General features: G+C 37.1%; 3 protein-coding genes across 8 annotated transcripts in view; all 3 read right to left on the bottom strand.

The window, feature by feature from the left end:
- LOC124631542 (potassium voltage-gated channel subfamily KQT member 4) overlaps positions 1 to 6,098 on the bottom strand; it is a 47,911-nt gene extending 41,813 nt beyond the window's left edge. For 5 of the 6 annotated variants that reach the window (XM_047166003.1, XM_047165993.1, XM_047166016.1 and 2 more), the window contains exons 1-2: positions 5,864 to 6,098; positions 4,994 to 5,049 (exon numbers count right to left, since the gene is read on the bottom strand). In XM_047166003.1, coding sequence (XP_047021959.1) covers positions 4,994 to 5,049; positions 5,864 to 5,908 — 101 coding nt within the window. In that variant the 5' untranslated portion in view covers positions 5,909 to 6,098. The remainder of the gene's footprint in view (positions 1 to 4,993; positions 5,050 to 5,863) is intronic. The other variant, XM_047166024.1, reaches the window with a different exon arrangement.
- A 5,339-nt stretch (positions 6,099 to 11,437) lies between these two features.
- LOC124632831 (survival of motor neuron-related-splicing factor 30) lies at positions 11,438 to 13,886 on the bottom strand. Its single transcript, XM_047167810.1, has 4 exons — positions 13,723 to 13,886; positions 13,379 to 13,641; positions 12,542 to 12,691; positions 11,438 to 12,431 (listed from the first exon to the last, which is right to left on the bottom strand). The coding sequence occupies exons 1-4, from the start codon at positions 13,762 to 13,764 to the stop codon at positions 12,161 to 12,163; spliced, it is 726 nt and encodes a 241-aa protein (XP_047023766.1). The 5' UTR covers positions 13,765 to 13,886; the 3' UTR covers positions 11,438 to 12,160.
- A 2,189-nt stretch (positions 13,887 to 16,075) lies between these two features.
- Positions 16,076 to 20,915, bottom strand: LOC124632202 (solute carrier family 12 member 8). The gene is made up of 11 exons (XM_047166932.1): positions 20,615 to 20,915; positions 19,956 to 20,136; positions 19,559 to 19,704; positions 19,078 to 19,333; positions 18,803 to 19,007; positions 18,484 to 18,718; positions 18,065 to 18,258; positions 17,566 to 17,665; positions 17,305 to 17,448; positions 16,978 to 17,156; positions 16,076 to 16,888 (listed from the first exon to the last, which is right to left on the bottom strand). Exons 1-11 carry the CDS (start codon positions 20,801 to 20,803, stop codon positions 16,726 to 16,728), a joined length of 1,992 nt encoding a protein of 663 aa, XP_047022888.1. The 5' UTR covers positions 20,804 to 20,915; the 3' UTR covers positions 16,076 to 16,725.
- Between the last annotated feature and the right edge of the window lie 1,298 nt (positions 20,916 to 22,213).

Below are 22,213 nucleotides of genomic sequence, written 5' to 3'. Positions count from 1 at the left end.
TGGCTTATTATGAGTGGTTTAGGGGAGTTTTTTCCCCCCTTGGGATTTTGTGTGAATATTCAGTAGTGAATGTATAACGTGACCTCAATGTCAAATAAAGCATACAAAATTGGGCACAATTTTGGGTTAAGTGATAGCTGTTTTCGTGACATTTCATAGCAGGAATTTATTCAGTAGGTGCTTAATAAAATTTAAGTATCTACTAGCATGCCCAGTTTCGTGGATAAATGTGTTCCTTGGCGATTTAATTACAACTTTGCTATATTTATGAAACGGAATGGGTTTGTACGTAAAGTTTCTGGTGACAGTTGTAGCAGTAAGCCCTCTAGAATGGCATCCTAATTCTTAAATAAGACGTTATAAGACGAAGACGGTATACTTACTTAAGCTGACATCAAAGATCGTGTCAAAGTTTTGCCCTTAATTCTGCTCACGATGAATATAATATCGTGTATACCTAGCAAGTTAATTACGTTGGCGTGAAAATTAGCCATGCTGCTAAATGAGTTTCGGTGATGGCGTGCGTATGTTGTAGTTTATTGGAGATGTCGATATAGTGCCTGCCCGAGTGTTATTTACTGTTATTATTATTTATAGAAGAGTTTTAAGATTAGCATAACCATTTTTAGTACGAGCAATTCAAAGGTTACCACGATGATCAACAGTGGGAAGAAGAAAATTAGGAATGTATAGATAAGTTTTAAAAGGCAGAATTTATTGTTAATTATATTATTTAATTTTACTGTTAGGAAATTAATAGAAAAGTAGGTTTTGAGATGTGACATCCAGCTGGGAACTACAGTTGGTGTTCCAGTTTATAGACGCAGCTATTACAAAGTAGTTAGTGAGCTACGAGCGGGCAGGAATTTGTAGAAAGCAGGATCACCCGTTCTGTTGATCCGATCCTTATAAGTATATAACATTAACGACGGCAATATTATTAATTTAATTCAGCCGCATATTTATTTTCATTCGGTACGGCAACAGTTATTTTGGTAGTTACACTTTACCGTTACAATAAATCGATTTTGTCTATATGAACATCATCAATAATATAAATAATTTATTTTAACGGTATAACAAATTAGAGGGAAGTGAAATAATAGATTAATTCCAAGGTACATACTTGAGGGAACAGAGTAAAAGCGTAGGTAGTGATAAAACAGACACGATTCAATGGTTGTAATGACCTCGTACCGGTGCGATCCCCACGGATCACGTTTTGATCCAATCTTATTTTTACTATCCATAAATTATATTGGATAGCATCTTGTGCTTACACGCGGTAATTGTTTGCTGATGGTCACGCTATTATTACGAGGTGATCTAGGTCACCTGACTATACCTATTAAGTAGGCAGTGGTGAGTAATAGATCAATTCGAAACACTTAATTACGTCTCGTATGTACAACAGTTAAAATCGATTTATGTAGACATACTATCAGTCTAGTCCTAATGGATCTTAAGCCTGATCGAACTTAAAATTTTATTGTGTGTGACTTTTTCTGCATTCCGTACCTACAAAAGCTTCTGTTGGTAAAGTGATCACTTTTAGCTTCCACCATTTTCAAAATTTAAGGTTAAAAAATTATAATGGTTTTTGCACTCTACGAAAAAAGTATATTAGTTCAATATTAACTTACAGCAATTCGTTGTATTTGAACTGACCAAAAGATCGATTGCTCAAGAATCGTGAAAGTTTCACTGAAAAAGTAATTTTCCAATGGACTACTTGTCGAGTGCTGACAAGTCCCCATTCAGCGTTTTGTTCAATTCAAGAGCATCATATTTCATAACTGAGAGATCGCTAGTATCGAACTTCGCTTTTTGTTTCGGCAAAAGGGCCAGTAACTTAGTATAATATTTTCATAACTTTGTCGTATTCTTTTATAAAACCAGAGGTTATTTGTTTTAACAGTTCAACGCTCAAACGTACCAGTTTATTGGCGAAACGTTCTTTTCGGCAAACGAATGCCTGCAAATTGTGGTACCTAGAGTCAAATCGGTCGTCGCAAATGGAATTTCGATAAAGTGTTCTCAACTTAATTATTTACAAATTAAATTGTGGTGTAGGTATACGGTAGGCGCAGTGAGTTTGGATAGAGTAGGTATGTACAACAGTGTCTGAAAATCTGAAGGGAAGTGGTTTTTAGAAGATTGTAAATATGTACAACCAAAATATCTACTAAAATCCCTAATTCATAGTATCTAATTGCTACAAACACTACGGCACGGTAGAAATTATTTATTCTTAATTGGTTACTGTAACATAACTTCAATTCTAATTTCCGACACTCAGATAAGAAGTACTTACGTAGATACGTTAAGCAATAAGCATGTCACTTTATATCAGTCATAGCTGACATTTATTATGTTTTTATCGTGTAGTTAGAAACGTTGTGGCGCCCAGCGCCGAACAAGCCTGTCCCACGGGAGGTTTAAGATATTACCAAACAATGTTAGTAGAAATTGGCAGCTGCTATCAGTGGCAATTAGCAACAAATTGTATCAAACAGTGATCTGATCTATCTGTTATGTAGGTGGAATAATAATAATTACAGCAATAACCTTTAGTGATGATAAGAGCTTCCGACTGCTACGAAAGGGAAATAGTACATTATGAAAGTGAAAATCATTTCAATCGACTAGCATTTTAGGCGTGTAATGTAATTTAAGCATGTAAAGATAACTTGAAATAAAGTTTGTTTTTGAATTATAACGGAAATTCAACATTTAGTTAATAGTGGATATTGTATTTCTTAGAAAACTTCAGGTTACTATTTACATTACGACGAATCTACAATCGTTCGGCTACAAAATTCGTCCAACAAATGGACTTGAGGTTTCAAAGATATTATCAGTAGAGCCCGACGCTTGTCGGTCTGATGTAATCAGTGGGGAATAATTTAGTTATTTCTTGGAAATCAGAAGAGTAACTTCTTTGCTACCACGAAAAACACCTGAATGTGTCGTAAGTTCATACTTCAGTGAAATTGTCTTCGGAAGTCAGGTAATGCTAAAGGAAAGCACAATGCTCCTTGATGTTGCATGTGAGAGCTACGTATTGAGCATATTGTTAACGAAGCACTTCATGTACAACTAACGTAACTTTAAAGATCTTGTCTTCTGTGAAAAACACAAGGAGACGCGACAAGTTTAATTCATTCAATACAGAATTATAATACGTATATGCAAAACTATACTATACACAGAAAAGTACCCTTTTTCCATACGTTTATAATGTACTTCACTGGATAGTAATGTATTGAATGCAGGTAAATTAAATCCTAACATGTAGGCTACACTGAAAGTCAAAGGTTTTGTGCTAAAGTATGCAAATTGTATGTAGCAGTATGTATAGATAGGGTAACGAGTGAAGTACTACGAGATAAACTAAGTTTGATTTATCTTTCTTTCTCCTGCCCTGTTCCCAAATATTACTTGGGGTCGGCGCAATATGTCATTTTCTTCCATTTTCCCCTGTCACTCGTCATACTGACACTCACTCCCTTCCTATTCATATCATCTTTCAGGCAATCCATCCATCTTTTCTTAGGTCTTCCTCTTCCTCTCCATCCATCTACATTCATACTTAGCACACACTTTGTTGCATGCGTATCATCCCTCCTCATTACATGTCCATACCACGACAATCTTCTACTTCTCATCTTTTCTGTAACTGGCGCTACTTTCAGACTTCCTCTAATGTAATCATTCCTCACTTTATCCATTCTTGTAACACCACACATCCATCTCAGCATTCTCATTTCTGTTACATGCACTCTCTTCTCGTCCGTCTTTTTCAATGCCCAACACTCCGATCCATACAGGACGACAGGTCTAATGACGGATTTGTAAATTTTGCCCTTCAGTTTGAGGGGCATCCGCGGGTCACAAATAGCGCTAGTTACCTGTCGCCACTTCATCCATCCAGTATTGATCCGATGCGTAACGTCCCTGTTCACCTCACCGTCACTTTGGACGAGTGAACCAAGGTACCGGAAGTCGGAGCAAACTGGTAGGGGCATACCGGCTAGGGTTATGGTCATGGGTCCCGAAATACCGCCAAAATCACAATGAAGGTATTCGGTTTTACTCCTGCTCACCTTTAAACCCACTGTCTCCAGTCTCAGCCGCCATGCCTCCAGTCTACTCTGGACCTCTGGCCCACTCTCCCCCACCAGAACAATGTCATCGGCGAAAAGCATACACCAGGGTGCCTCCTCCCGTATATCTGCCGTAAGCGCGTCCATTACAAGCAGGAAGAGATACGGGCTGAGGGCCGACCCCTGATGTAAGCCAACACCTACACTGAAGCTGGTGGTAGTGCCCGCTGCGGACCGGACTTCTGTACGGCATCTGCCGTACATCGCTCGGATCAACTGCACATACTTCCCTGGTATACCTTTCTCCTCAAGGGCCCACCACAAAACCTCACGAGGCACCCGGTCATATGCCTTCTCGAGGTCAACGAACACCATATGCAAGTAAACGATAAGTTTGATTTATATTGTCATAAAAATATACAACAAGACACTTCTCTAGTTTTAGATTAAATAAATTATAGTGTTTCGGATTAATGTAAATTTATAAATAAGTACAATAATAAGAAGTGAGAAGACATTATGTTCAAGAATTCAGTGAATGCTAGCTTTAGGATTATTATGTACAACAGTTTTAGTGTATTCACAAGTCAGAAAGGTCATTGAATTAAATTCAAAGAAGAAATAATTAGTTTTTAGTACGTTACGGTTTGTACTTACGTACTTTTTAAAGTTATTAAAATAAGAGTTTCTAGTTGGTAAAATTCATAACTTTACGCTAACTACTACAGCAAATAAAAATAGGTAGATGTTAGGTAAGAAGATTTATTTTCAAGTTAAATGTTTCAGCTAAGGACAAAATAAGTCAGGTGTGGTAAATAAACAGGTAGGAGGTATTATCTTGTCTACGCAAGGTCTACTATTATAAAAAAAATATGGTAATATATTACCTATGGCGTATAGCATCTTCATGTACCCGAACACGCCTTGTCGATTTCATTTTCACCTAAACATTTTATGCCAATGAATATGTTATTTTAAATAACAATGAAAATTTTACTTTCACTAACATGTGTTTGTAACTGAAAGTATCCTTGAGTTTGAATGTGACATCAACAAAGACATGGTGTTCTAGTAGAGTGTGAGTATGTAGAGTCACGGATGTGGTATTGTTTGCACCTACCTGTCACTAGCTCCCTAACTACGATTACGAACATGAATATGCACGTTAAGTGACAACATTGAGCTTAGCGATGTCAATACTAAACTAAACGGTTAGCCAAGTTTTGGAAAAAATCCTTAAATGGGTACTTAATTCATTATTTGAAAATTTAAAAAATGTTTATTTTGTGGTCTTGTGCTAATGAGAGTGAACAAAGTTATGCAAAAGCTAATACTTAATGAAAACAAAATCTCAACTGGTGTAGCTAAAAGATATTGATTGATTTTGATAAAAGTTTACTTGGAAAGCTTTTCAATTGTTATGAATATCAATTTGGCATGTTCGCGGCGGCGCACTGTCGCTTGCCGCCGTCATATTTTAATCACGTAATGTAATGCGAAAAATCTGTTCGACTAATACTACCTAAGTTTAATGGTAAACTATCGATCCAAATATAGAAGGATACTCCGAGCGCCATTTAAATCGAAGTCATCGTCAGCAATTATGTACAAAGGCACAAAGCACAATGCGATATTGAACAGACATGCTATTTAAGTATTTAATTTTATAATCGACCCATATCGTCTATTCAATCGACACAATCGTTTGTCTAAATAATGTCGTGCAAAATTCGAAACACCAGACATTAGTTACGTACCTTAAAATTCACAGCCAATCTAAACAACTGAAAACTGACATCCATAAATATTTACATTCCGGTAGACGTGAGACGTGTAATAGCGTGGTGTATGTTGTCGGCGCTGCGGACGCTGTAGACGGCGGAGTGGTGCAGGCGCGCGGCACTCGCGGCGGCGCGGGCGGCCGGAGCGCGGGCGGAGCGGGGCTGCGGCGCCGGCATACTACCGCCACTCCACGACGCGCGCGGCAGACGCGGGACGCGGACGCCGACTGACGCGCGCCCGCCCGCGCCGCCGCCGCCCGCCCAAAGCACCCGCCGCCCGCACTCCTCTAATTCTAATTGTTGGCCACCTCTGGCGATCCAGGTCATCGTACCTGCATGTAAATTCTTTCCTAAACGGGAAACTCTGTTCGTACCTGCATATTTGATGATTATGTGATTCAATTCAAGTCGAGATTACAGTGGTAGCTTCACTTTCATAAAAAGTTACTAGCGAATAAGTTTTCCCGGCAGATTTTTTATTTAACAGAGACGGTACCTACCTCCGGACTACGCAGCTACCAAGAATTAAAAACAAAGTATAAGACTTTTTTATCGATCTAAGTAGATTTCCAGTTACATAAAAGAACTGTGCACAATATAAACAATCGTATGTTATACATACCAAGTTTGTGAGCCACAAAAAACGTGTTAATAGAGCAGGGGAAACCCCAAGAGACAAAGCCCAATTCTGCACTGTGGGTTGCGAGTTAAAATATTTTACTCAGCTTCGTTACAAAATTCTTCGGTGTTATGTTGGTACTTAATGTTAACTTTTATGAAGATCATGATGACTTGGAATAAATATTTAGCTACAGACTCATCCACTTCCTCAGCAGAATAATGTAAAGGTAACGTCGTATAGGCAATCTAGCTAGTTTGATCAGACTGTATCCTAGATATGTGTACCTATGTTTTTCACAGGAAACTTGAACCCCTATGATTCAATAGGTAGGGCGTTTAAAATTATAATTGGGCTTATAAGGTAAAAGGTCACACGTATTCGTAGTAGATATACTTACTTGGAGACCTTCGACGAGGTAGTTATAAACTCATTTTTTATTGATCTATTAAACTTTCCATGCATGCTAATGGGTAGCATTAGACATGACTGTCATGATTGCGTTACAGGTTGCATGAGCGCAATTATCTAGTACCTGCCCACTGTTCAGCATGTTATCTGTGGTTATCATATTGAAAATTGCTCAGTAAAAAATAAATCAAAATATTTTCAGGCTTCGTTGGCCCATAAAAACACAAAAATTTGTTAGCATACAGGAACTTAAATCTATGTTGGTATCACTTCCAATGCACTATGTCACTGTGCAATAACACGTCCTGTGGCCAGAAATTCTCGACTAAAAAAAACAGGCCAAGTTTAAGTCGGACTCGACATTATCTATAAAATGGTCAAAACATTCATATTGGCTATAGGAGAGCTTTCTAAAATGTTTTTTTTTTATTCTGGTCACACAGTATTTGTTGTGCCTGAAACAATGAAATAGGTACATGATTCTGTGAAAAATTGCAGCTGTGTAACTATCACGGTTCATGAGATTCAGCCTGATGACAGACGGAGGGACATATAGACAACGAAGTATTAAGTAGTAATAGGATCTCTTTTTTACTCCTTTTTTCGGAACCCTAAAAAGGACAGATATCTAGGTAGATATGTACATATATGGGCACACTTGAGAGACACATTCGATATTGATGTTGAAAGTAAAATGAGTTACAAAATCGCCAACCAGGAGAAAGAAGGACCTATTCTACTTAGAAAAAAACTGGATAGAGCACGTCACGAAATACCTTCTGGAGCGCAAAGCGCATGCACAACATAAACAACAAACCCGCCTGCATGAAAGTAACGAACTCGCAAGGCAGAAACATATTGAATAATTAGGTACAGTTCAGAAACTTCAGTATGGAAGGTAAAATCTCGCCTTAAATTATTAGTTTTCTGGTATTCTCTAGGCAGGTATGCCTTTTAAGTTTCTTGTTTGACCCGTAGTATAAACATATGTAGTGCGTTAAAGGTTCATAAAACGCACGATGTACAAGATTGCCATCCCATACACTATCTACACGAACACAAGGCAACCCTTTTCTTCGTTTTACGACTTGCGCCGAATGATAAGTTGCTGACACATTCTATACTTTACCGCCTTGGAAGTAGGCGAAATGTTCCTGGAAATACCTACATATGTACATAAATACAGCTAGTGTGAATGCGAGAACTTTGCTATACCTCTAGTTGTTGTCACCCAGGGTAGGTAGGTAGGTACCTACCAATATTAAAAAGTAAAATGTTTTTACATCTGACGATATCGCCTATATTAGGTAGTCACACCTACGTTTCTTTAAGCCCTAATACCTGTTTCATACGTAGGTACATACCTAAATAAGAATGAGCAAATTGCAAGGAAAATTATCATACGGGTGCATGAAGGATTCTAGTAGGTCTGTAAAAACAAGAGAAACTTACACTGTATTTATTTTAAACCACAAGGATTTCACGTAGGTCTGTTTTCATCTTCATCCCAGGAATGTTTATAAATAGTGAATGTTGTGCAAGAATGAACAACATTAGCTGGCTATTAGCTATTTTTAACAAAAGTACCTCATCAACTGAGATTATTGCTACATTACAGATATTTAAACACATTACGGTAATTAAGTAGGAATGTGTATGGGCATACCTGCAATTTGTTATTATTGATTTTAACTAAAGGACTAAAGTTATTATCTTTTAAAGACGCGAAGTAATAGTAGGTAGTAAAATATAATAATGATGTAGATACGGTTAGAATGGAAGTGGTACTAATTTACGGCTTGTGTTTGTAAACCATAAGGCGCACATGACTGATTTGCTTACATTTACGCCTACGCGCGTGCCCTGTATTAGTTGCGTATTAGTTAAACTTACGTGTATTCTGTGTTGCATTGTGTTTATACCTAACGACAGTCAACTGACGGTTCATAACGATTTCTCCTTCTAAGCATAAGGAACAAGAAAGGGTTGGCGGGACCCGCCAACATTTTGGCACGCTATCAAGCAATCAAGAATTGAGCTATGAAATTATACCCTGAAGTATTCGGGGTAGGTTCTGACCCACCGACCAACATATTCAACTATATAGAAAACTAGCTGTTGCCCGCGACTTCGTCTGCATGAGCAATATAGAATTTCCAATTTCGTTTCTTTAATCATTAATTGCTCAACCCCCGTAGGTAATAGCGTGATAATACATAGCCTATGTGTTGAACCGGCCCCCAGGCAATAGGCATGCAAAATTTGATTTAAATCCATGCAGTACTTTTTGAGTTTATCCGGGACAACATACAGACAAACAGACATACAGACAAAAATTCTAAAAACTACATATTTGGGTTCAGAATCAATTATGGATCACACCCCAAGTATTCTTTAAATTATTATATTATAGATATATAGATGATAAAGCGGGATTCGGAATAAAATAAGTATGTATTAAAAATAAACAACTTTTGACTCGTAAAAATATTCTAAGATCAGAAACAAGAACAATATAACATTAATTAATAACTTGGAACGCTCGCCTGTGGAAAATGTCGTCTACTTATCTTGTGACTTTTCTGACCGTCCTGTGTAAATGTCGCAGTCATCTGGTTCATTCTGCGCTTCGAATGAATGAAGTAGTTTTTTGCACGAAAAAAAGGTGTTTCTAAAAATTCATAGTAAACAGTTGTTTTAAGAAAGATAATGTTTATGTTGTCGGTAAATTTGAGCCTTAATGTTATAATTGTTACGAGATACTCATCGATACTGGCAAGTTCAGCTTTTTAGATAAATTAAGCCAGGAAAATTCTTGCCCTAAGATGTCTTTTGAGAACTGAGTACCAGCAACAGAAATAATAAAAGAAAACAAATAAAACTTTCCAAATAACAAAAAGAAACATGACGAGATTGTAACGATAGACAATTTGTATAAAATTCACTTTGTTAAGATAGACTGCCAAAGACGTGACGACATTACCCCTGGGCCCCGATTCTCCTAATTTTACTTAAGCGACATACGATTCACGTTCGACTCGGTTCGACTGAGATCCAATCCCGACTCGATTACGATTGAAGCGTATGTGGCATTCCGCTATTTTTTCTTTGAAATAAACGTTTTTATCCTTTTCTGTCATTCAATAATGAATCATTTTGTCTGCAAATGATTTACGATTGCAAAATGATTGTACAGCAAACTACCGTATAGACCAAAATCACCAAAATAGAAGACCAATCGCAAACCAATCGAATGTCATTGGAATACGATGGTTGCGATTATTGGTTTGCGATTGGTCTTCTATTTTGGCGATTTTGGTCTATACGGTAGTTTGCTGTACAATCATTTTGCCAACCAATCGAATGTCATTGGAATACGATTGGTCTTATATTAGTAGCAGAATGCCCGATAAGGTTAAAACTGCTATTGCGATCATATTGCGATTCAATTTCTAGGCGATTTTGACAACATTAACTTAGGAGAATCGGGCCCCTGATTGCTGTTTCATGCAACATGGCGGATGGCTGTATTTTATGGTTTTATTTCAGTTATGAAAAAATATTCATGACAGTCTGATTACGATACAGTTTTAACTGAATCTATGAATGTTATTTCATTACATTAACTAACTTCCGCTTGTGGCTTCACCCGCGAGGTGTGTTGATTAAAAGTAGCCTATGTTTTAATCCAGGGTATCGCCTATCTACATACCAAATTTCAACCAAATCGGTCTAGCCGTTTTTGCGTGAAAGAATAACAAACATACTTCCATACGTTCTCACAAACTTTCACATTTATAATTTTAGTAGGAAGTAGAGTATATTATGTGTTTTATTGATAACAAATAAATTGAAACGCCTTTGTCTTGAGACCCCTGAGTTTTAGTGCTCAAAAAACATGCATTTAGAAATTAATTTTAATTATAAAGATTATTAGATCTTAGATTTCAATGTAAGGTATTAATAATTCAATTAAGAAGAAATAAGCCCCCTAAATCCCTACCTTACGTCCGCGTCGAACATCAGACCACGTGGGGGGCGGACACGTATACAATCGAAACTTATACGGCTAACAAGGCAAAGGTAACCCATTAACATGGAGACTCGTTCAAAAAGTAAACGTATAGGGCCGCTGCCCGGGGGCGATCGCCGGGGCACACCTGGAGCTGACGCTGGGTGTCACAGCATGCGAACCGTCAGCGGTGAGGAGTTGAACAGGCGGGCTCCCACCGACAAAGATACTACAGCCGATATCAGTGACGATGGTGACAGACCTACAGACCGTACAGACACTCCAATAGAACCATTTAGTCCTAGTACCATCTCTTACACACCCTCAAGAGCATCATCACCATCAATACCATCGTCACCTCCCACACACTCATCACCCCCTAATCCTACTATCAGATACTATCCACCACAACCAGCCTTGAATGTTGCGCGGGGGGCAAGTGCCTTCTTGCCCGCGTCCACCAAGGCTGGAAAACCAAGAGTTCGCATGAGATGGAGCAAAGAAATAATTCTACTAATATTATTATTTATTTATAAGAAATTATTGTAGGTACATTCTCGATAAAGATAACATTTCATCATCTGGCATGGTGTAATGAAGCTAATTGAGGATCGTAAGATACAACATGGATGGCGTAATAATAAGAAATGCCTGTGGCGAGTTGCGAGGATGCTTTTATATCAGCTAAAATGGATTTGAATAATGCGTAAATACACCATGACCTCAATTTTAAAAATGCACTGTGACTAACACACGCGATAGTCACCACAAATCTATTTTAACCAGAAGGATTCACACAGCACTATTATGCATTGCGTTGTCACCTGGTATAACAAACATACTACATTTTGTGTGGGCGACTGTGAATCATCTTAAAAATCAACAGTGATTGAGTTCAACAACTTTATTTATTTATTTCATTAATGCATAAAAATCACCAAGAATATTGGATCAGTTGATTGATGGTCTTCTGAAGAAATTACCATTTCTGTTAGTCATAGATAGAGAACATCTCATAGGTCTAATCAAGGCAACAGAAGTTGTCAAATAGCTGTTTTTTCACTATAACATTATTTCATAAGCTGAAGCATAGAATGCTTTAATGTGTGTACAATTGAAATTTACATATTTTTGTACATAAAGTCACACATATTGATTTTATGTATATCTACGAATTACAGAAGGTTTTAAGATTAAATATGACTAACTTAAACTAAATTAACAGATAGTATTATCCTCCTTTCTTCCATTTTTCTCCTGGAGTATACTCAGTCATGGGTTTTCCTGATATGCCACAAGTCCCAATGCCAACTCTACCAGTCAAATTATCAGGTGAAGCAAATATGCTTTTTGTCCTTACACCAGGTTTCTTGGCTGCCTTGGTGTGGAAATTGAGCCATTTATTCTTTTCAGTTTCTCTTTCCTCTTCAATCTGTTTAAACCTTTGCTGCTTTTTCTGCTTTTTCTTTTTAAGGTATTCTCTATTGTAGCCTTTGCCATGTCTGTAACAAGAAACAATTGTCTTGTAAATGAAATAACGTAACATTCAGCTTCATGTACATACTTTAAGCATTTTATGTCTGCAAATATATGAATCAGTTGTGTGACTTACTTGCTTTCATCTCCACTATGAGGTCTCTTCAGACTGCTACCCGGTATTACCTTCACATCATTAATTGAAACTACTTCTGCAGTTGCATAACCATCAAACTTTACTTTCAAAGTATCCTCAGTAACATCTTCAATGAGTGCTTCATAAAATCTGTAAAAGAACGTGAATATATAAATATTTAGATTACAGGAACACTGTTGAAAATAAGTGATGAGTAGGTATTTGTACAACTTTATATTAATAAATAAAAAAATATTGTTTGACTGTAAAACGGTAAATATGGAGTGCTATAGCCCATAGTTTGTGGGTGTATAGATGTACAAGAGACACAAGAGATTTTGTTTGAGTTGAGTTTGCAGTATTCACAAGGATAAAACCCATAACATAAAAAAATAATTGTACACTGAATTGCTTCGCACACCTGGATGAGAAATAAGTTCCATAGGAATTTGAATCATTATCACTAGTGTATGTGTGGACAGCAACACATTGATTGCAAACTTGAATTATGGGCCCTATCAGTTGATATAATACTTTTGTTACCTTTAATGCCTGTGGTGCATGCTTTGGCAGGAATAATAAAGAGTTAAAACCAAAAGCATGTTACATATAAACCTATAGTTGTCTAGCATGTTTTAGAATATTTACTATGCCAATTATTATAGGTATGTACATAAACATATGATTATACCATAAACAAACATTATTTTTGGCTTTTTAAATTCTTTTTCTGCATCAAATGACAGGCTTATGCTTGGTAAATGTAAATATCATTTGATAAAAACGAATTTGTTGTGTTGGTTTCAAACAAAGAACATGTTGGTAAAAACAACTCACTGTCCATCTGATCTCCATTTAGCCAGGCACCGTTCTCCGACTTGCCAATTTGAAAGGTATTTGTGAGCGCTTTCATCATCCTCGGCCGCCAACAGGGACGCTGTAACATCATGATCATTACTAGAACCATGAATATTAGGGACTTTGGAGTCACCATCTTGAGTTTTTATAAGATCTTGTGTCAACTCTATTACTTCTTCCAAGTCAGCCTTTAGTTTCAGCAACTCCTCGTTCTCACCATCAGTGAGCAACGCTGCTTCTACCTGAAAAAAATAAAACATTAACCTCATGCAGTTGTAACACACGAACTCATCAAATTTTAATCGATTAGCGCTATCATTAACCTGTTGAAGTTGCAGTTTATAATTCCTTAAATCATCTGCCATTGTAAATGTTTATTTTTTTCCTAAAACTAATATGAATTCAGATAAATTAAGCTTTGGGAAGCGATTTTTTGACGCATTACAACACAATTCAACAATAATCGTTTTCGTCAATCAATCCATAGACTATGTAGAATAAATAATTAACTACAGACAAAAAAACAGAAAGCTAGCAGACCATAGACTATATAATAATTTAACTAATTTTTGTTTTATAGATTTGTTTGCGGTTTCTTAAAATGGTGAATAGTTTAGTTAACTTGAGATTTTAATGCTTCGTACAAACTGGATAACTTGATTTTGGTAATCCCAATCTTCTTGACCTCTAGAAGTCCTTATAATTCTTACCCAATCATTTTCCATGGCTAATTTCCAGTAGGAAACCTACAAAGTAGCCGCGGGAAAACGGCCTGTTTAACATGTATTTTTTTTCCTGAAGTGTCCTTTCCATTATTCAACTCTAAATTTTCGTTCTTAATCCATAAGAAGTATTCAATCACATCAATGTCTAGGTATCATATTACAAGAAATGGTAAACCATTGAAATTGATTGGAACACCAAATTTTTATACAGGACATCGGAAATCCTTACGCGTTTTAGTTATTTTTTAATGGCAATTCACTTAAAGTTGGCACTATTTCAAAGACTAGAGATATTAAAATTTTATAAGAAAATACTTAATTGCGTTCGAGATGACACTTAGACCACTTAGACGAAGTTAAAAACAGTATATTTGTAAGTGTGCGTTCGCGCAGCGGAATGTTGTTGAATTTAAAGATTTTAAGTATGCAGATAATTAGTGTAAGACGTCCTATAATTGTGTATGGTAAAAAAAAAATGTGTATGCAGCCATTGTGGAGAAATTCACCAAAAACTGATTCCGCTGGGCGAACGTTGCCCTGGCGGAACTTTTTTTAATCCATAGACTTTAGAAGAAAAGAGATGTGTCCAAAAATTAGTGTGTATTTGTGTATAATTATTTATGTATGAATGAAATCAGTGCATGCATAAACTTCGGAGAAATTCAAGTTTCCGCTACGCGAACGTTTGGCCATTAGCTAGTTTTCATACCTATAAAGCGCTTACATAGAGAGCTGTAGATTTTTATGGTACGTTCACACGCGCGCGTTCAAATCGACATTCAACGGGCACAGTCACGTTCACGAGCGTGTAAACGGTACGCCCGAGCCCGTGAACGCGCCCGTGCCCGTGATTGCCGCGGATCGGTCGTGTGTCGGTTTTTTGGCAAAGTTCAAAGGATGAATGTGCGGCCGCCCGGCGACTGTTTACACGCGCGCGGGCAGTCAGTCTCTCCTGCGCTTTCGTGACGATTAAACGTTCTATTCTAAGAAAGTCGCTACAATCGGAGATTACAACATGGCGGAATGGTTAACGTCGTTCATAATTTTGATTCTTTTTCCAATAAAAATAAGTTAAGCCAAAGGCTATGACAGCAACAACACCGAGATCTACGCTGCTCGCCATTCTTGCACTGACTGACACGACGGCGCGCGTGTGAACAGCTTGAATGTACGCCTACCCGCGACGGGCTGCACGCCAGGCAGCCCGCCGGGCTGCGCGGCGCGCGTGTGAACGTAGCATTACATACTTTGTTTTTAATTTGTTTATACCGCCGCTTTTTTGTAGCTATTCGGTCTCTGCCTCGAATTTTGCGGGCAGCGGGGCGGCGGCGGCGGCGGCGCGGGAGCGGCAGGATCTTACGCGTATAATTAAATGGACCGGCCCTCGAATACAGCGGCGCGGCGGCGGGCAACGAGCGGTGCGCTCCAGTCAAGCGGTGACCGCCCGCGTTGGGCGTCTGCATTGTAGGCATAGTGTTTTACATTTTTTTTGTGACGTATCAAAATGTCTTCGGACGTGCAAGAGCTAATTATTTCGGCCATCTTTGAGAGGACACCCATATGGAACAGCAAAAACAACAGAACACAACACTACACTGCTATAGTGCCGCGCGATCTGCCCGCTAGTTTCGAGAACAGGTATGCGTTGCCCGCCCCGCTGCCGCGCCGCCGCCGCTGCCGCCCCGCTGCCCGCAAAATTCGAGGCAGAGGCCTTCGAACTTGGTCGGATTATGTAGGTTTTCGATGCTTCGTCAGTATTATAATTGTCTTTCTTTAATTACTGAATTAAATGACATGGAATTTTGCAAGTGAATAAAATACTTGGAATAAGTGCCTAAAGAAAGAAATTATTAATGAAATTGAAAATCATCATCATCATCTCAGCCATAGGACGTCCACTGCTGAACATAGGCCTCCCCCTTAGATCTTAGATAAATTGAAAATGCTTTCACAATATAAAAAAATAATTTATTTCAATTTCTAATTCGTTTTCACATTAAAAAAGTTATGCATGAAATATATAATTTATTATTAATATCTTAATGTTAATTCTTAATAGGTATATTACACATTTACTGAAGACAAATAAGTATATATTATGTACATTCATTCAAAATCAGTCCAAACTTGTATAAATTAGCCAAAGCTTACAATTGTTAAGTTTTATTTGCATGTTTTTCAGTTGTTAGTTATAAGAAATATATGTACCTATAATACTTTTTATGTAAATTAATTTAGTTACTATCAGAAATACCTAAATACGTTTCAAAATTAAAATTACTATTTCTGATTTAATAATTTACATGTACTTTGACTTTAAAAATTATAAACTTTTAAATGTATAAAAAGACGAAAAATAAATGCGAGAATAAAAAGATCACAGAATAACAAATCCTATATTCTATGACGTATCCATAGCATTGTAAAAGGTTAATGTGGTTTTGTTTTTATAATAACTGTGCTTAATAAATCAATATTGATTCAAGATAGCTTAACCAAAGGAGATGCTGTGATGTAATTGATCATTTTTGCGTTTAACGTCAGATATTGATAAGTTTACATGGTTATTTTCATTATGTCTTATATTTCGAAGAACATAATTTAACTGTCGACATTGACGAGATGGCTTTGTAATGCAGTAGACTGGTGGTACCGCCGTCGAGAAGCAAAGTCCTCGTTGTCGTCGTTCAATCTTTCCTGTTCTACGGATATATCTCCATGCACCGGCGTCACAACCAACTGTTCATACTCTAAAGGCCGTTTTCTAAGTACAGAACATTAATTTATTAATAAGAAAAGTGAATTGATTGAGATAAATGATGAGTAACGAGCGGCGGATGTATTATGACTTACCCAATTAACTGTAGGAAAGAAATCTTCAGCCAGTGGAAAAAACGGAACTCTGAGGCGCGTCCAGGCTTTAGGGCAGGATTAGCCGCACCAATGTAAAGCCAGAACAACCACAAGATACTGAGGCAACCAAGGGCATAGCCCCAGTGTACGAGGAACATGAGCAGTAATTTAATTCCTACCTGTAATTACATATAAATAATGAAACATTTCAATCTTTTATCGTAACACGATGGATAAATCGGGTATTGAAAACCGCAGTTAATCAGATACACCTGATTTGTTTGTGTAATCAGTCAGTTTACACAGGTGACATAAATTAATACATACCCCAACCAAGGACAACCATCTATTACATAGATGCGAGTACCAGTTCTTGTTTTTAGAATGAACGCTAATGCTCGGCCGTCGAACATCTCCGTTAGACGTTCGTCCATTCATGATGGCGGAATCAGTCGGCGATGGTGTGAAATCCTGGAAGAAATTAACTTTATTGTAATTACAAGACTAAATATTTAATAGGTTTGAAAATACGGCAATCAATTGGTTTGTGTTTGAATATCTGGTATTAGGAGCGGGTGTAGAACTTACCCCAACATTCTTATGCCTGATTCTTTCCGGGAATAACAAATCAAGGTCGCTGCCAGTAGCCCCGTAAACTTGGGTGTCTCGTTGGGAACTACCTTGATATCTAAAAAAATAATAATTATCTTTATTCAGGTAAAAATCTAAGATTATTATAATTTGAAGTCAAAGAACAACTCCTCCAATCACAACTTTTCTTTAAAAAATCTTATAAATTTTAGGTAATGCATACCACACGGCATTTAAATTGGACGAGCTGCCCTAACGACGCGTCCCCACTTTTTCTGACTGGTGTTCCTCTAATAATAATTATGTGTATCTTATTTCGGATTCTTGTTACTAAGTATCACATGCCAGATACATAATGAATTGGCAATATGTTAAAACACATCGTTTTATTGTAACAGCAAAAATTAAGACAAACAGTGTATCTATCTATAAAGATTGGAGACAGTTGGCATTGGGGCATGCAATGAATGGACTCTGAATAAAAAACAAAACATACCTCATTTCGCGTCTATGTTGCAAATCAAAAGTCTGAGCGAGAGCAAAATAGGAATAATCAATGCAAGCATAAGTGATTAGAAACGGCATAGTGACAATGGGTGCAAGTTGATTGATGTCTCCAATGATGATGAATGTTACAGTCACCACAGCTACTACCACCATTGAGTATATTGGCACTTTGTTGGGCCCTCTCTGGAAATAACAAAAGGATTTTAAAAGAAGCACCATTATTAGTTAGCTTAATCTTAATAGCGATTTTGGTGGTATATTCAAGGCACACATCTATTTCAAAACAAATTAAGATCTCATTCCTTTTAGCATAGATTTTATTAAAAAATAACCATACTTTGATGTGGTAAAAACTACTTTTTACTTGTGCTCAATAAAACACTCATTTTCGGTATATGTACCACTTACCCCATTTCCAAGAAATTCCAGTCCTGGAATGACTTTCTCATTCGCAATGCTTTGTAAAACCCTGGGTGTGCCATACATGGCACCCAGACACGAACTCATTGAACTGACATAGAGACCAGCTAGTAATAGAACAGTCACAGCCGATATATCTGCTGTAATGGACAGGTTTTGAAGCAAACCCTCCCTGGTCACAGTCGCTGCTAGAGTTATTATAAACATTAAATATAAAAATGTCCTGGAAAAAAATTTATAGTTGTCATATCACATAAGTTCATTAGAATTACATTTTCTTAGAGATTTGGGAAATAAATTAGCTCACCCAGTGCCAATAGCTGCTAAAGAGCCATTGGGTATATTTACAGAGGGATTTTTCAAATCTCCACTCATGTTGATTCCTGCTAATATACCAGTGATGGTGGGGAAGAAAACTCCAAAGCATTTGAACCAAGTGTAACCATCTTGGTAAGCGGGCCATGTATTATTTGCTGCTACTCCACTGAGCCACCCTTTAAATTCTAGCTGAACTGCAAAATTTACAAAATAATAAGATATAAATTATGCAAATCATATTGAGATAATATAATTATCACTTACGTTTTTCATCTGTAGGTACTGTTGTGAATGATCCAACAAAGAAGTCAAGTGCAGCTAACATGATGATCATTAACAGTGCAAATTGTAATTTGACCACCCATTTCACTCCAGCTACATTAATGGTGCCAAGCAGCAATACCGCAGCTATGGCAAACCCTCTGGAGGCCCATTTGTGGGTATCACTGAGTGGATCTTCGACTACAAATCCAGCCATAGATTCACCAAAACCAAAAACGTTTAAGGCACAACCTACAGCCTGAAAAAAGGATTTAATGTAGATTAAGTGTAGATCTTTTTTTTGTGATTTTGAATGGGGTGTTAAGATTTTTCTTTCTCTTCTGTATCGGGTGTAAACACAATTTTTAAACAAAACTTATATGATTTCAGAGAGGTCATAATATCTGGTTAAGGTACCAATCATTTCAAAGATTTATAATATTTCAGTTTTTTGTAAGTGTTCTGATTGTGTATTAGGTATTACCTGACCAAAACAGTATATCATGCCAAGAGCTCCTCCCATTCGGGAACCTAACGTGTGTGCCAGCAAAAAGTACACACCACCACTTTCTATTCTGCATCTTTCACAGATTCCCACTGCAGACAACACTGAGATCAAAGCTACAAAAACTGGAAAAAAAAGAATTGTCTTTGAGATGCTATTTAGAATTATCAGGCATGTTAAGTAATAACAAAGTGAACAATTCCGGATCCAAAGCGATCTACTTCTTATACATAGATAAAATATACTGTACATATGACATCCACAACAAATGTGGTTTTTCATTGGAAGAATATAGATATTTTTAAATTGTTTTAGTACAAGACTATAAATATACACATAAGTACTGGTTTCAAAATTTTAGAATCTGATAAATTACCTGTAAAAAGTACTATAAATATTGCATTGACCAAGCCTGCTTGTCCAACAATCCATCCAGATCTTAGAAATACAATAACTCCAAAAATATTTATAAGGCATGATGTAAATACTCCATCCCAAGTACCAAAAAGCACAGGCTGGGATATAAAAAAGTTTGATTTCCACCACGGTACATCACCCTGAAATATGATTAAAAATCAATTATCATAAACAATAGAAACTCTTCATTTATCAAGTATTGTTAATATGGAGATATTTGCAAATGATAAGATAACTACTTCCTTACAGATATTACCAATAGTACGTACAAATGTACTGATTCTTAAAATGTTCCACATATTAATATGTTGTAGACAATGGCATGAGAAGCTGGAGTCTTAAGGTGGCAAATACAAATCAAGATGATAATTTTCTAATGAGAAAAAGTTGATGCATATTTATAACTATTTTCACTCCATCATAACGTAAACAAGGATGGTACTTGTGAAATGGTATTCCGTATTCATATAAAATTTAGGGCTCTATAGAACCCATTGAAAGTAACTTAGGCAGCAGCAATATAACCAGGTACTTTGCTTATTACTGATATTACTTGGGAAAGCGAAAGTATGTCATCACATCCAAACCAGTGATTTATTTTAGTAAAATATTGTTTACCTGTATATCTGCAAAAATTTCATTAGCTCCTGAAGCTTGATGTCCACCTGAGCCATATTGTGATTCATTGCCTAAATCCACGAAGCCACCAGACTGTCTTCTCATTCGAGCTCTGTCAAATCCTGGTTCGTCACTCCGAAAGCTATCTATATCTAAATCATTTCTCCTTTGGCGATTACTTTGATCCATTTTGATAGAAGTATTAGTACTACGTATAAATATCAAAAGAAAACATCGATAAACATTATTCTTGGCTGTTTACTTATCTAAGGAAATCACTGACATGACATGACATTGACTGCTAGTGCTAGTGCGTTCCGATTTCCGAAGTTTTTCGTCACGTCGTCACCGAACCAACTTATTCATCTTTTACCTAAATAATAGTTTATTTTATAAAATTTTATTTGTTTCATATTCATAGGAGACTCATAATTTGTCAGTGATTATCACAGATGCATCGGAGCAGATCGAAACAAAAGTTTTATTTTAGTTTTGCTGTGCGCCAATCAATCAAACAAAGACAAACGTCAAAGTCAAACTTGACAAAACACGTAAAATGACAATGCGTCAAGAGTGTGTTCCGAAATATATATCCATCACTTTAAAAAGTATGTTTTTCAGTCTATAATATGGTCTTTATTGGATTGGGGCATCGAGATAGTAGTTATAAGTCAATGGATTGGCAGCCATCATAATAGACGCTGACCAGCTTTATGAGAGGGTCTGTTGTCAAGGCTGAGGTATCGCTGCGCGGCGCAAAAGGTTTAATTTGTGCTGGAGTGACAGTCGGTAGCATGATTCCAACTAGCACCTTTAGAATGTTTATGATCCCAAAAAATGGTTTTCTAACGTGACAGTGTTTTCACTCCCTTGCACACGGGTGGTGACGACAACATCAACATCCATTTTTCTTAAAATAACTGTTTACTTTGAAAATTAAGGTAGAAATTCATAATAAACAGTCGTTTTAAGAAAACTGACAATTATGTTGTCCGTGAACTTTTACCTTAATGAAATTAACGGTGACATTGTTTTTTATAACCGACGCTTACCTACAATATATAGGATGTTCTTCGATCAAATGGAATGGTCAGTGGGTCGTCTTCTATGGACAGGATCATTTGCCAACTTTTTGACTTCCGAATGTCTTTCCTTTTACGCGTTGTAGTTACAGCTACATAGCTACTTTTAATTTTGACATCATGCCGGACTGATGGTCGATGGTCGTGTATTCGATTCCCGGTATGGTCAACATTTGTGTGATAAGCATGCTTGTTGGCAGTGGTCTGTATTATAAAACGTATTTAAAAGTATATGTAAAGTGTTATGCTTAGCGTTTGTGGACTATGAGAAAGCCTTCGATTCGGTGGAAACATGGGCGGTACTTGAGTCACTCCAACGATGCCATATTGACTATCGGTACATCAAGGTGTTGAAGTGTTTGTATGATAACGCCACCATGTCGGTGCGAGTACAGGAGCATAGCACGAAGCCGATTCCATTGAAAAGAGGCGTAAGACAGGGGGACGTTATCTCCCCGAAACTGTTTACCGCCGCAATGGAAGACGCCTTCAAGCTCCTGGAATGGCAAGGACTTGG

The sequence above is a fragment of the Helicoverpa zea genome, chromosome 1, assembly GCF_022581195.2.
Source record: "Helicoverpa zea isolate HzStark_Cry1AcR chromosome 1, ilHelZeax1.1, whole genome shotgun sequence".
NCBI lineage: Eukaryota > Metazoa > Arthropoda > Insecta > Lepidoptera > Noctuidae > Helicoverpa > Helicoverpa zea.
This window is presented reverse-complemented; position numbering and strand designations above follow the sequence as displayed.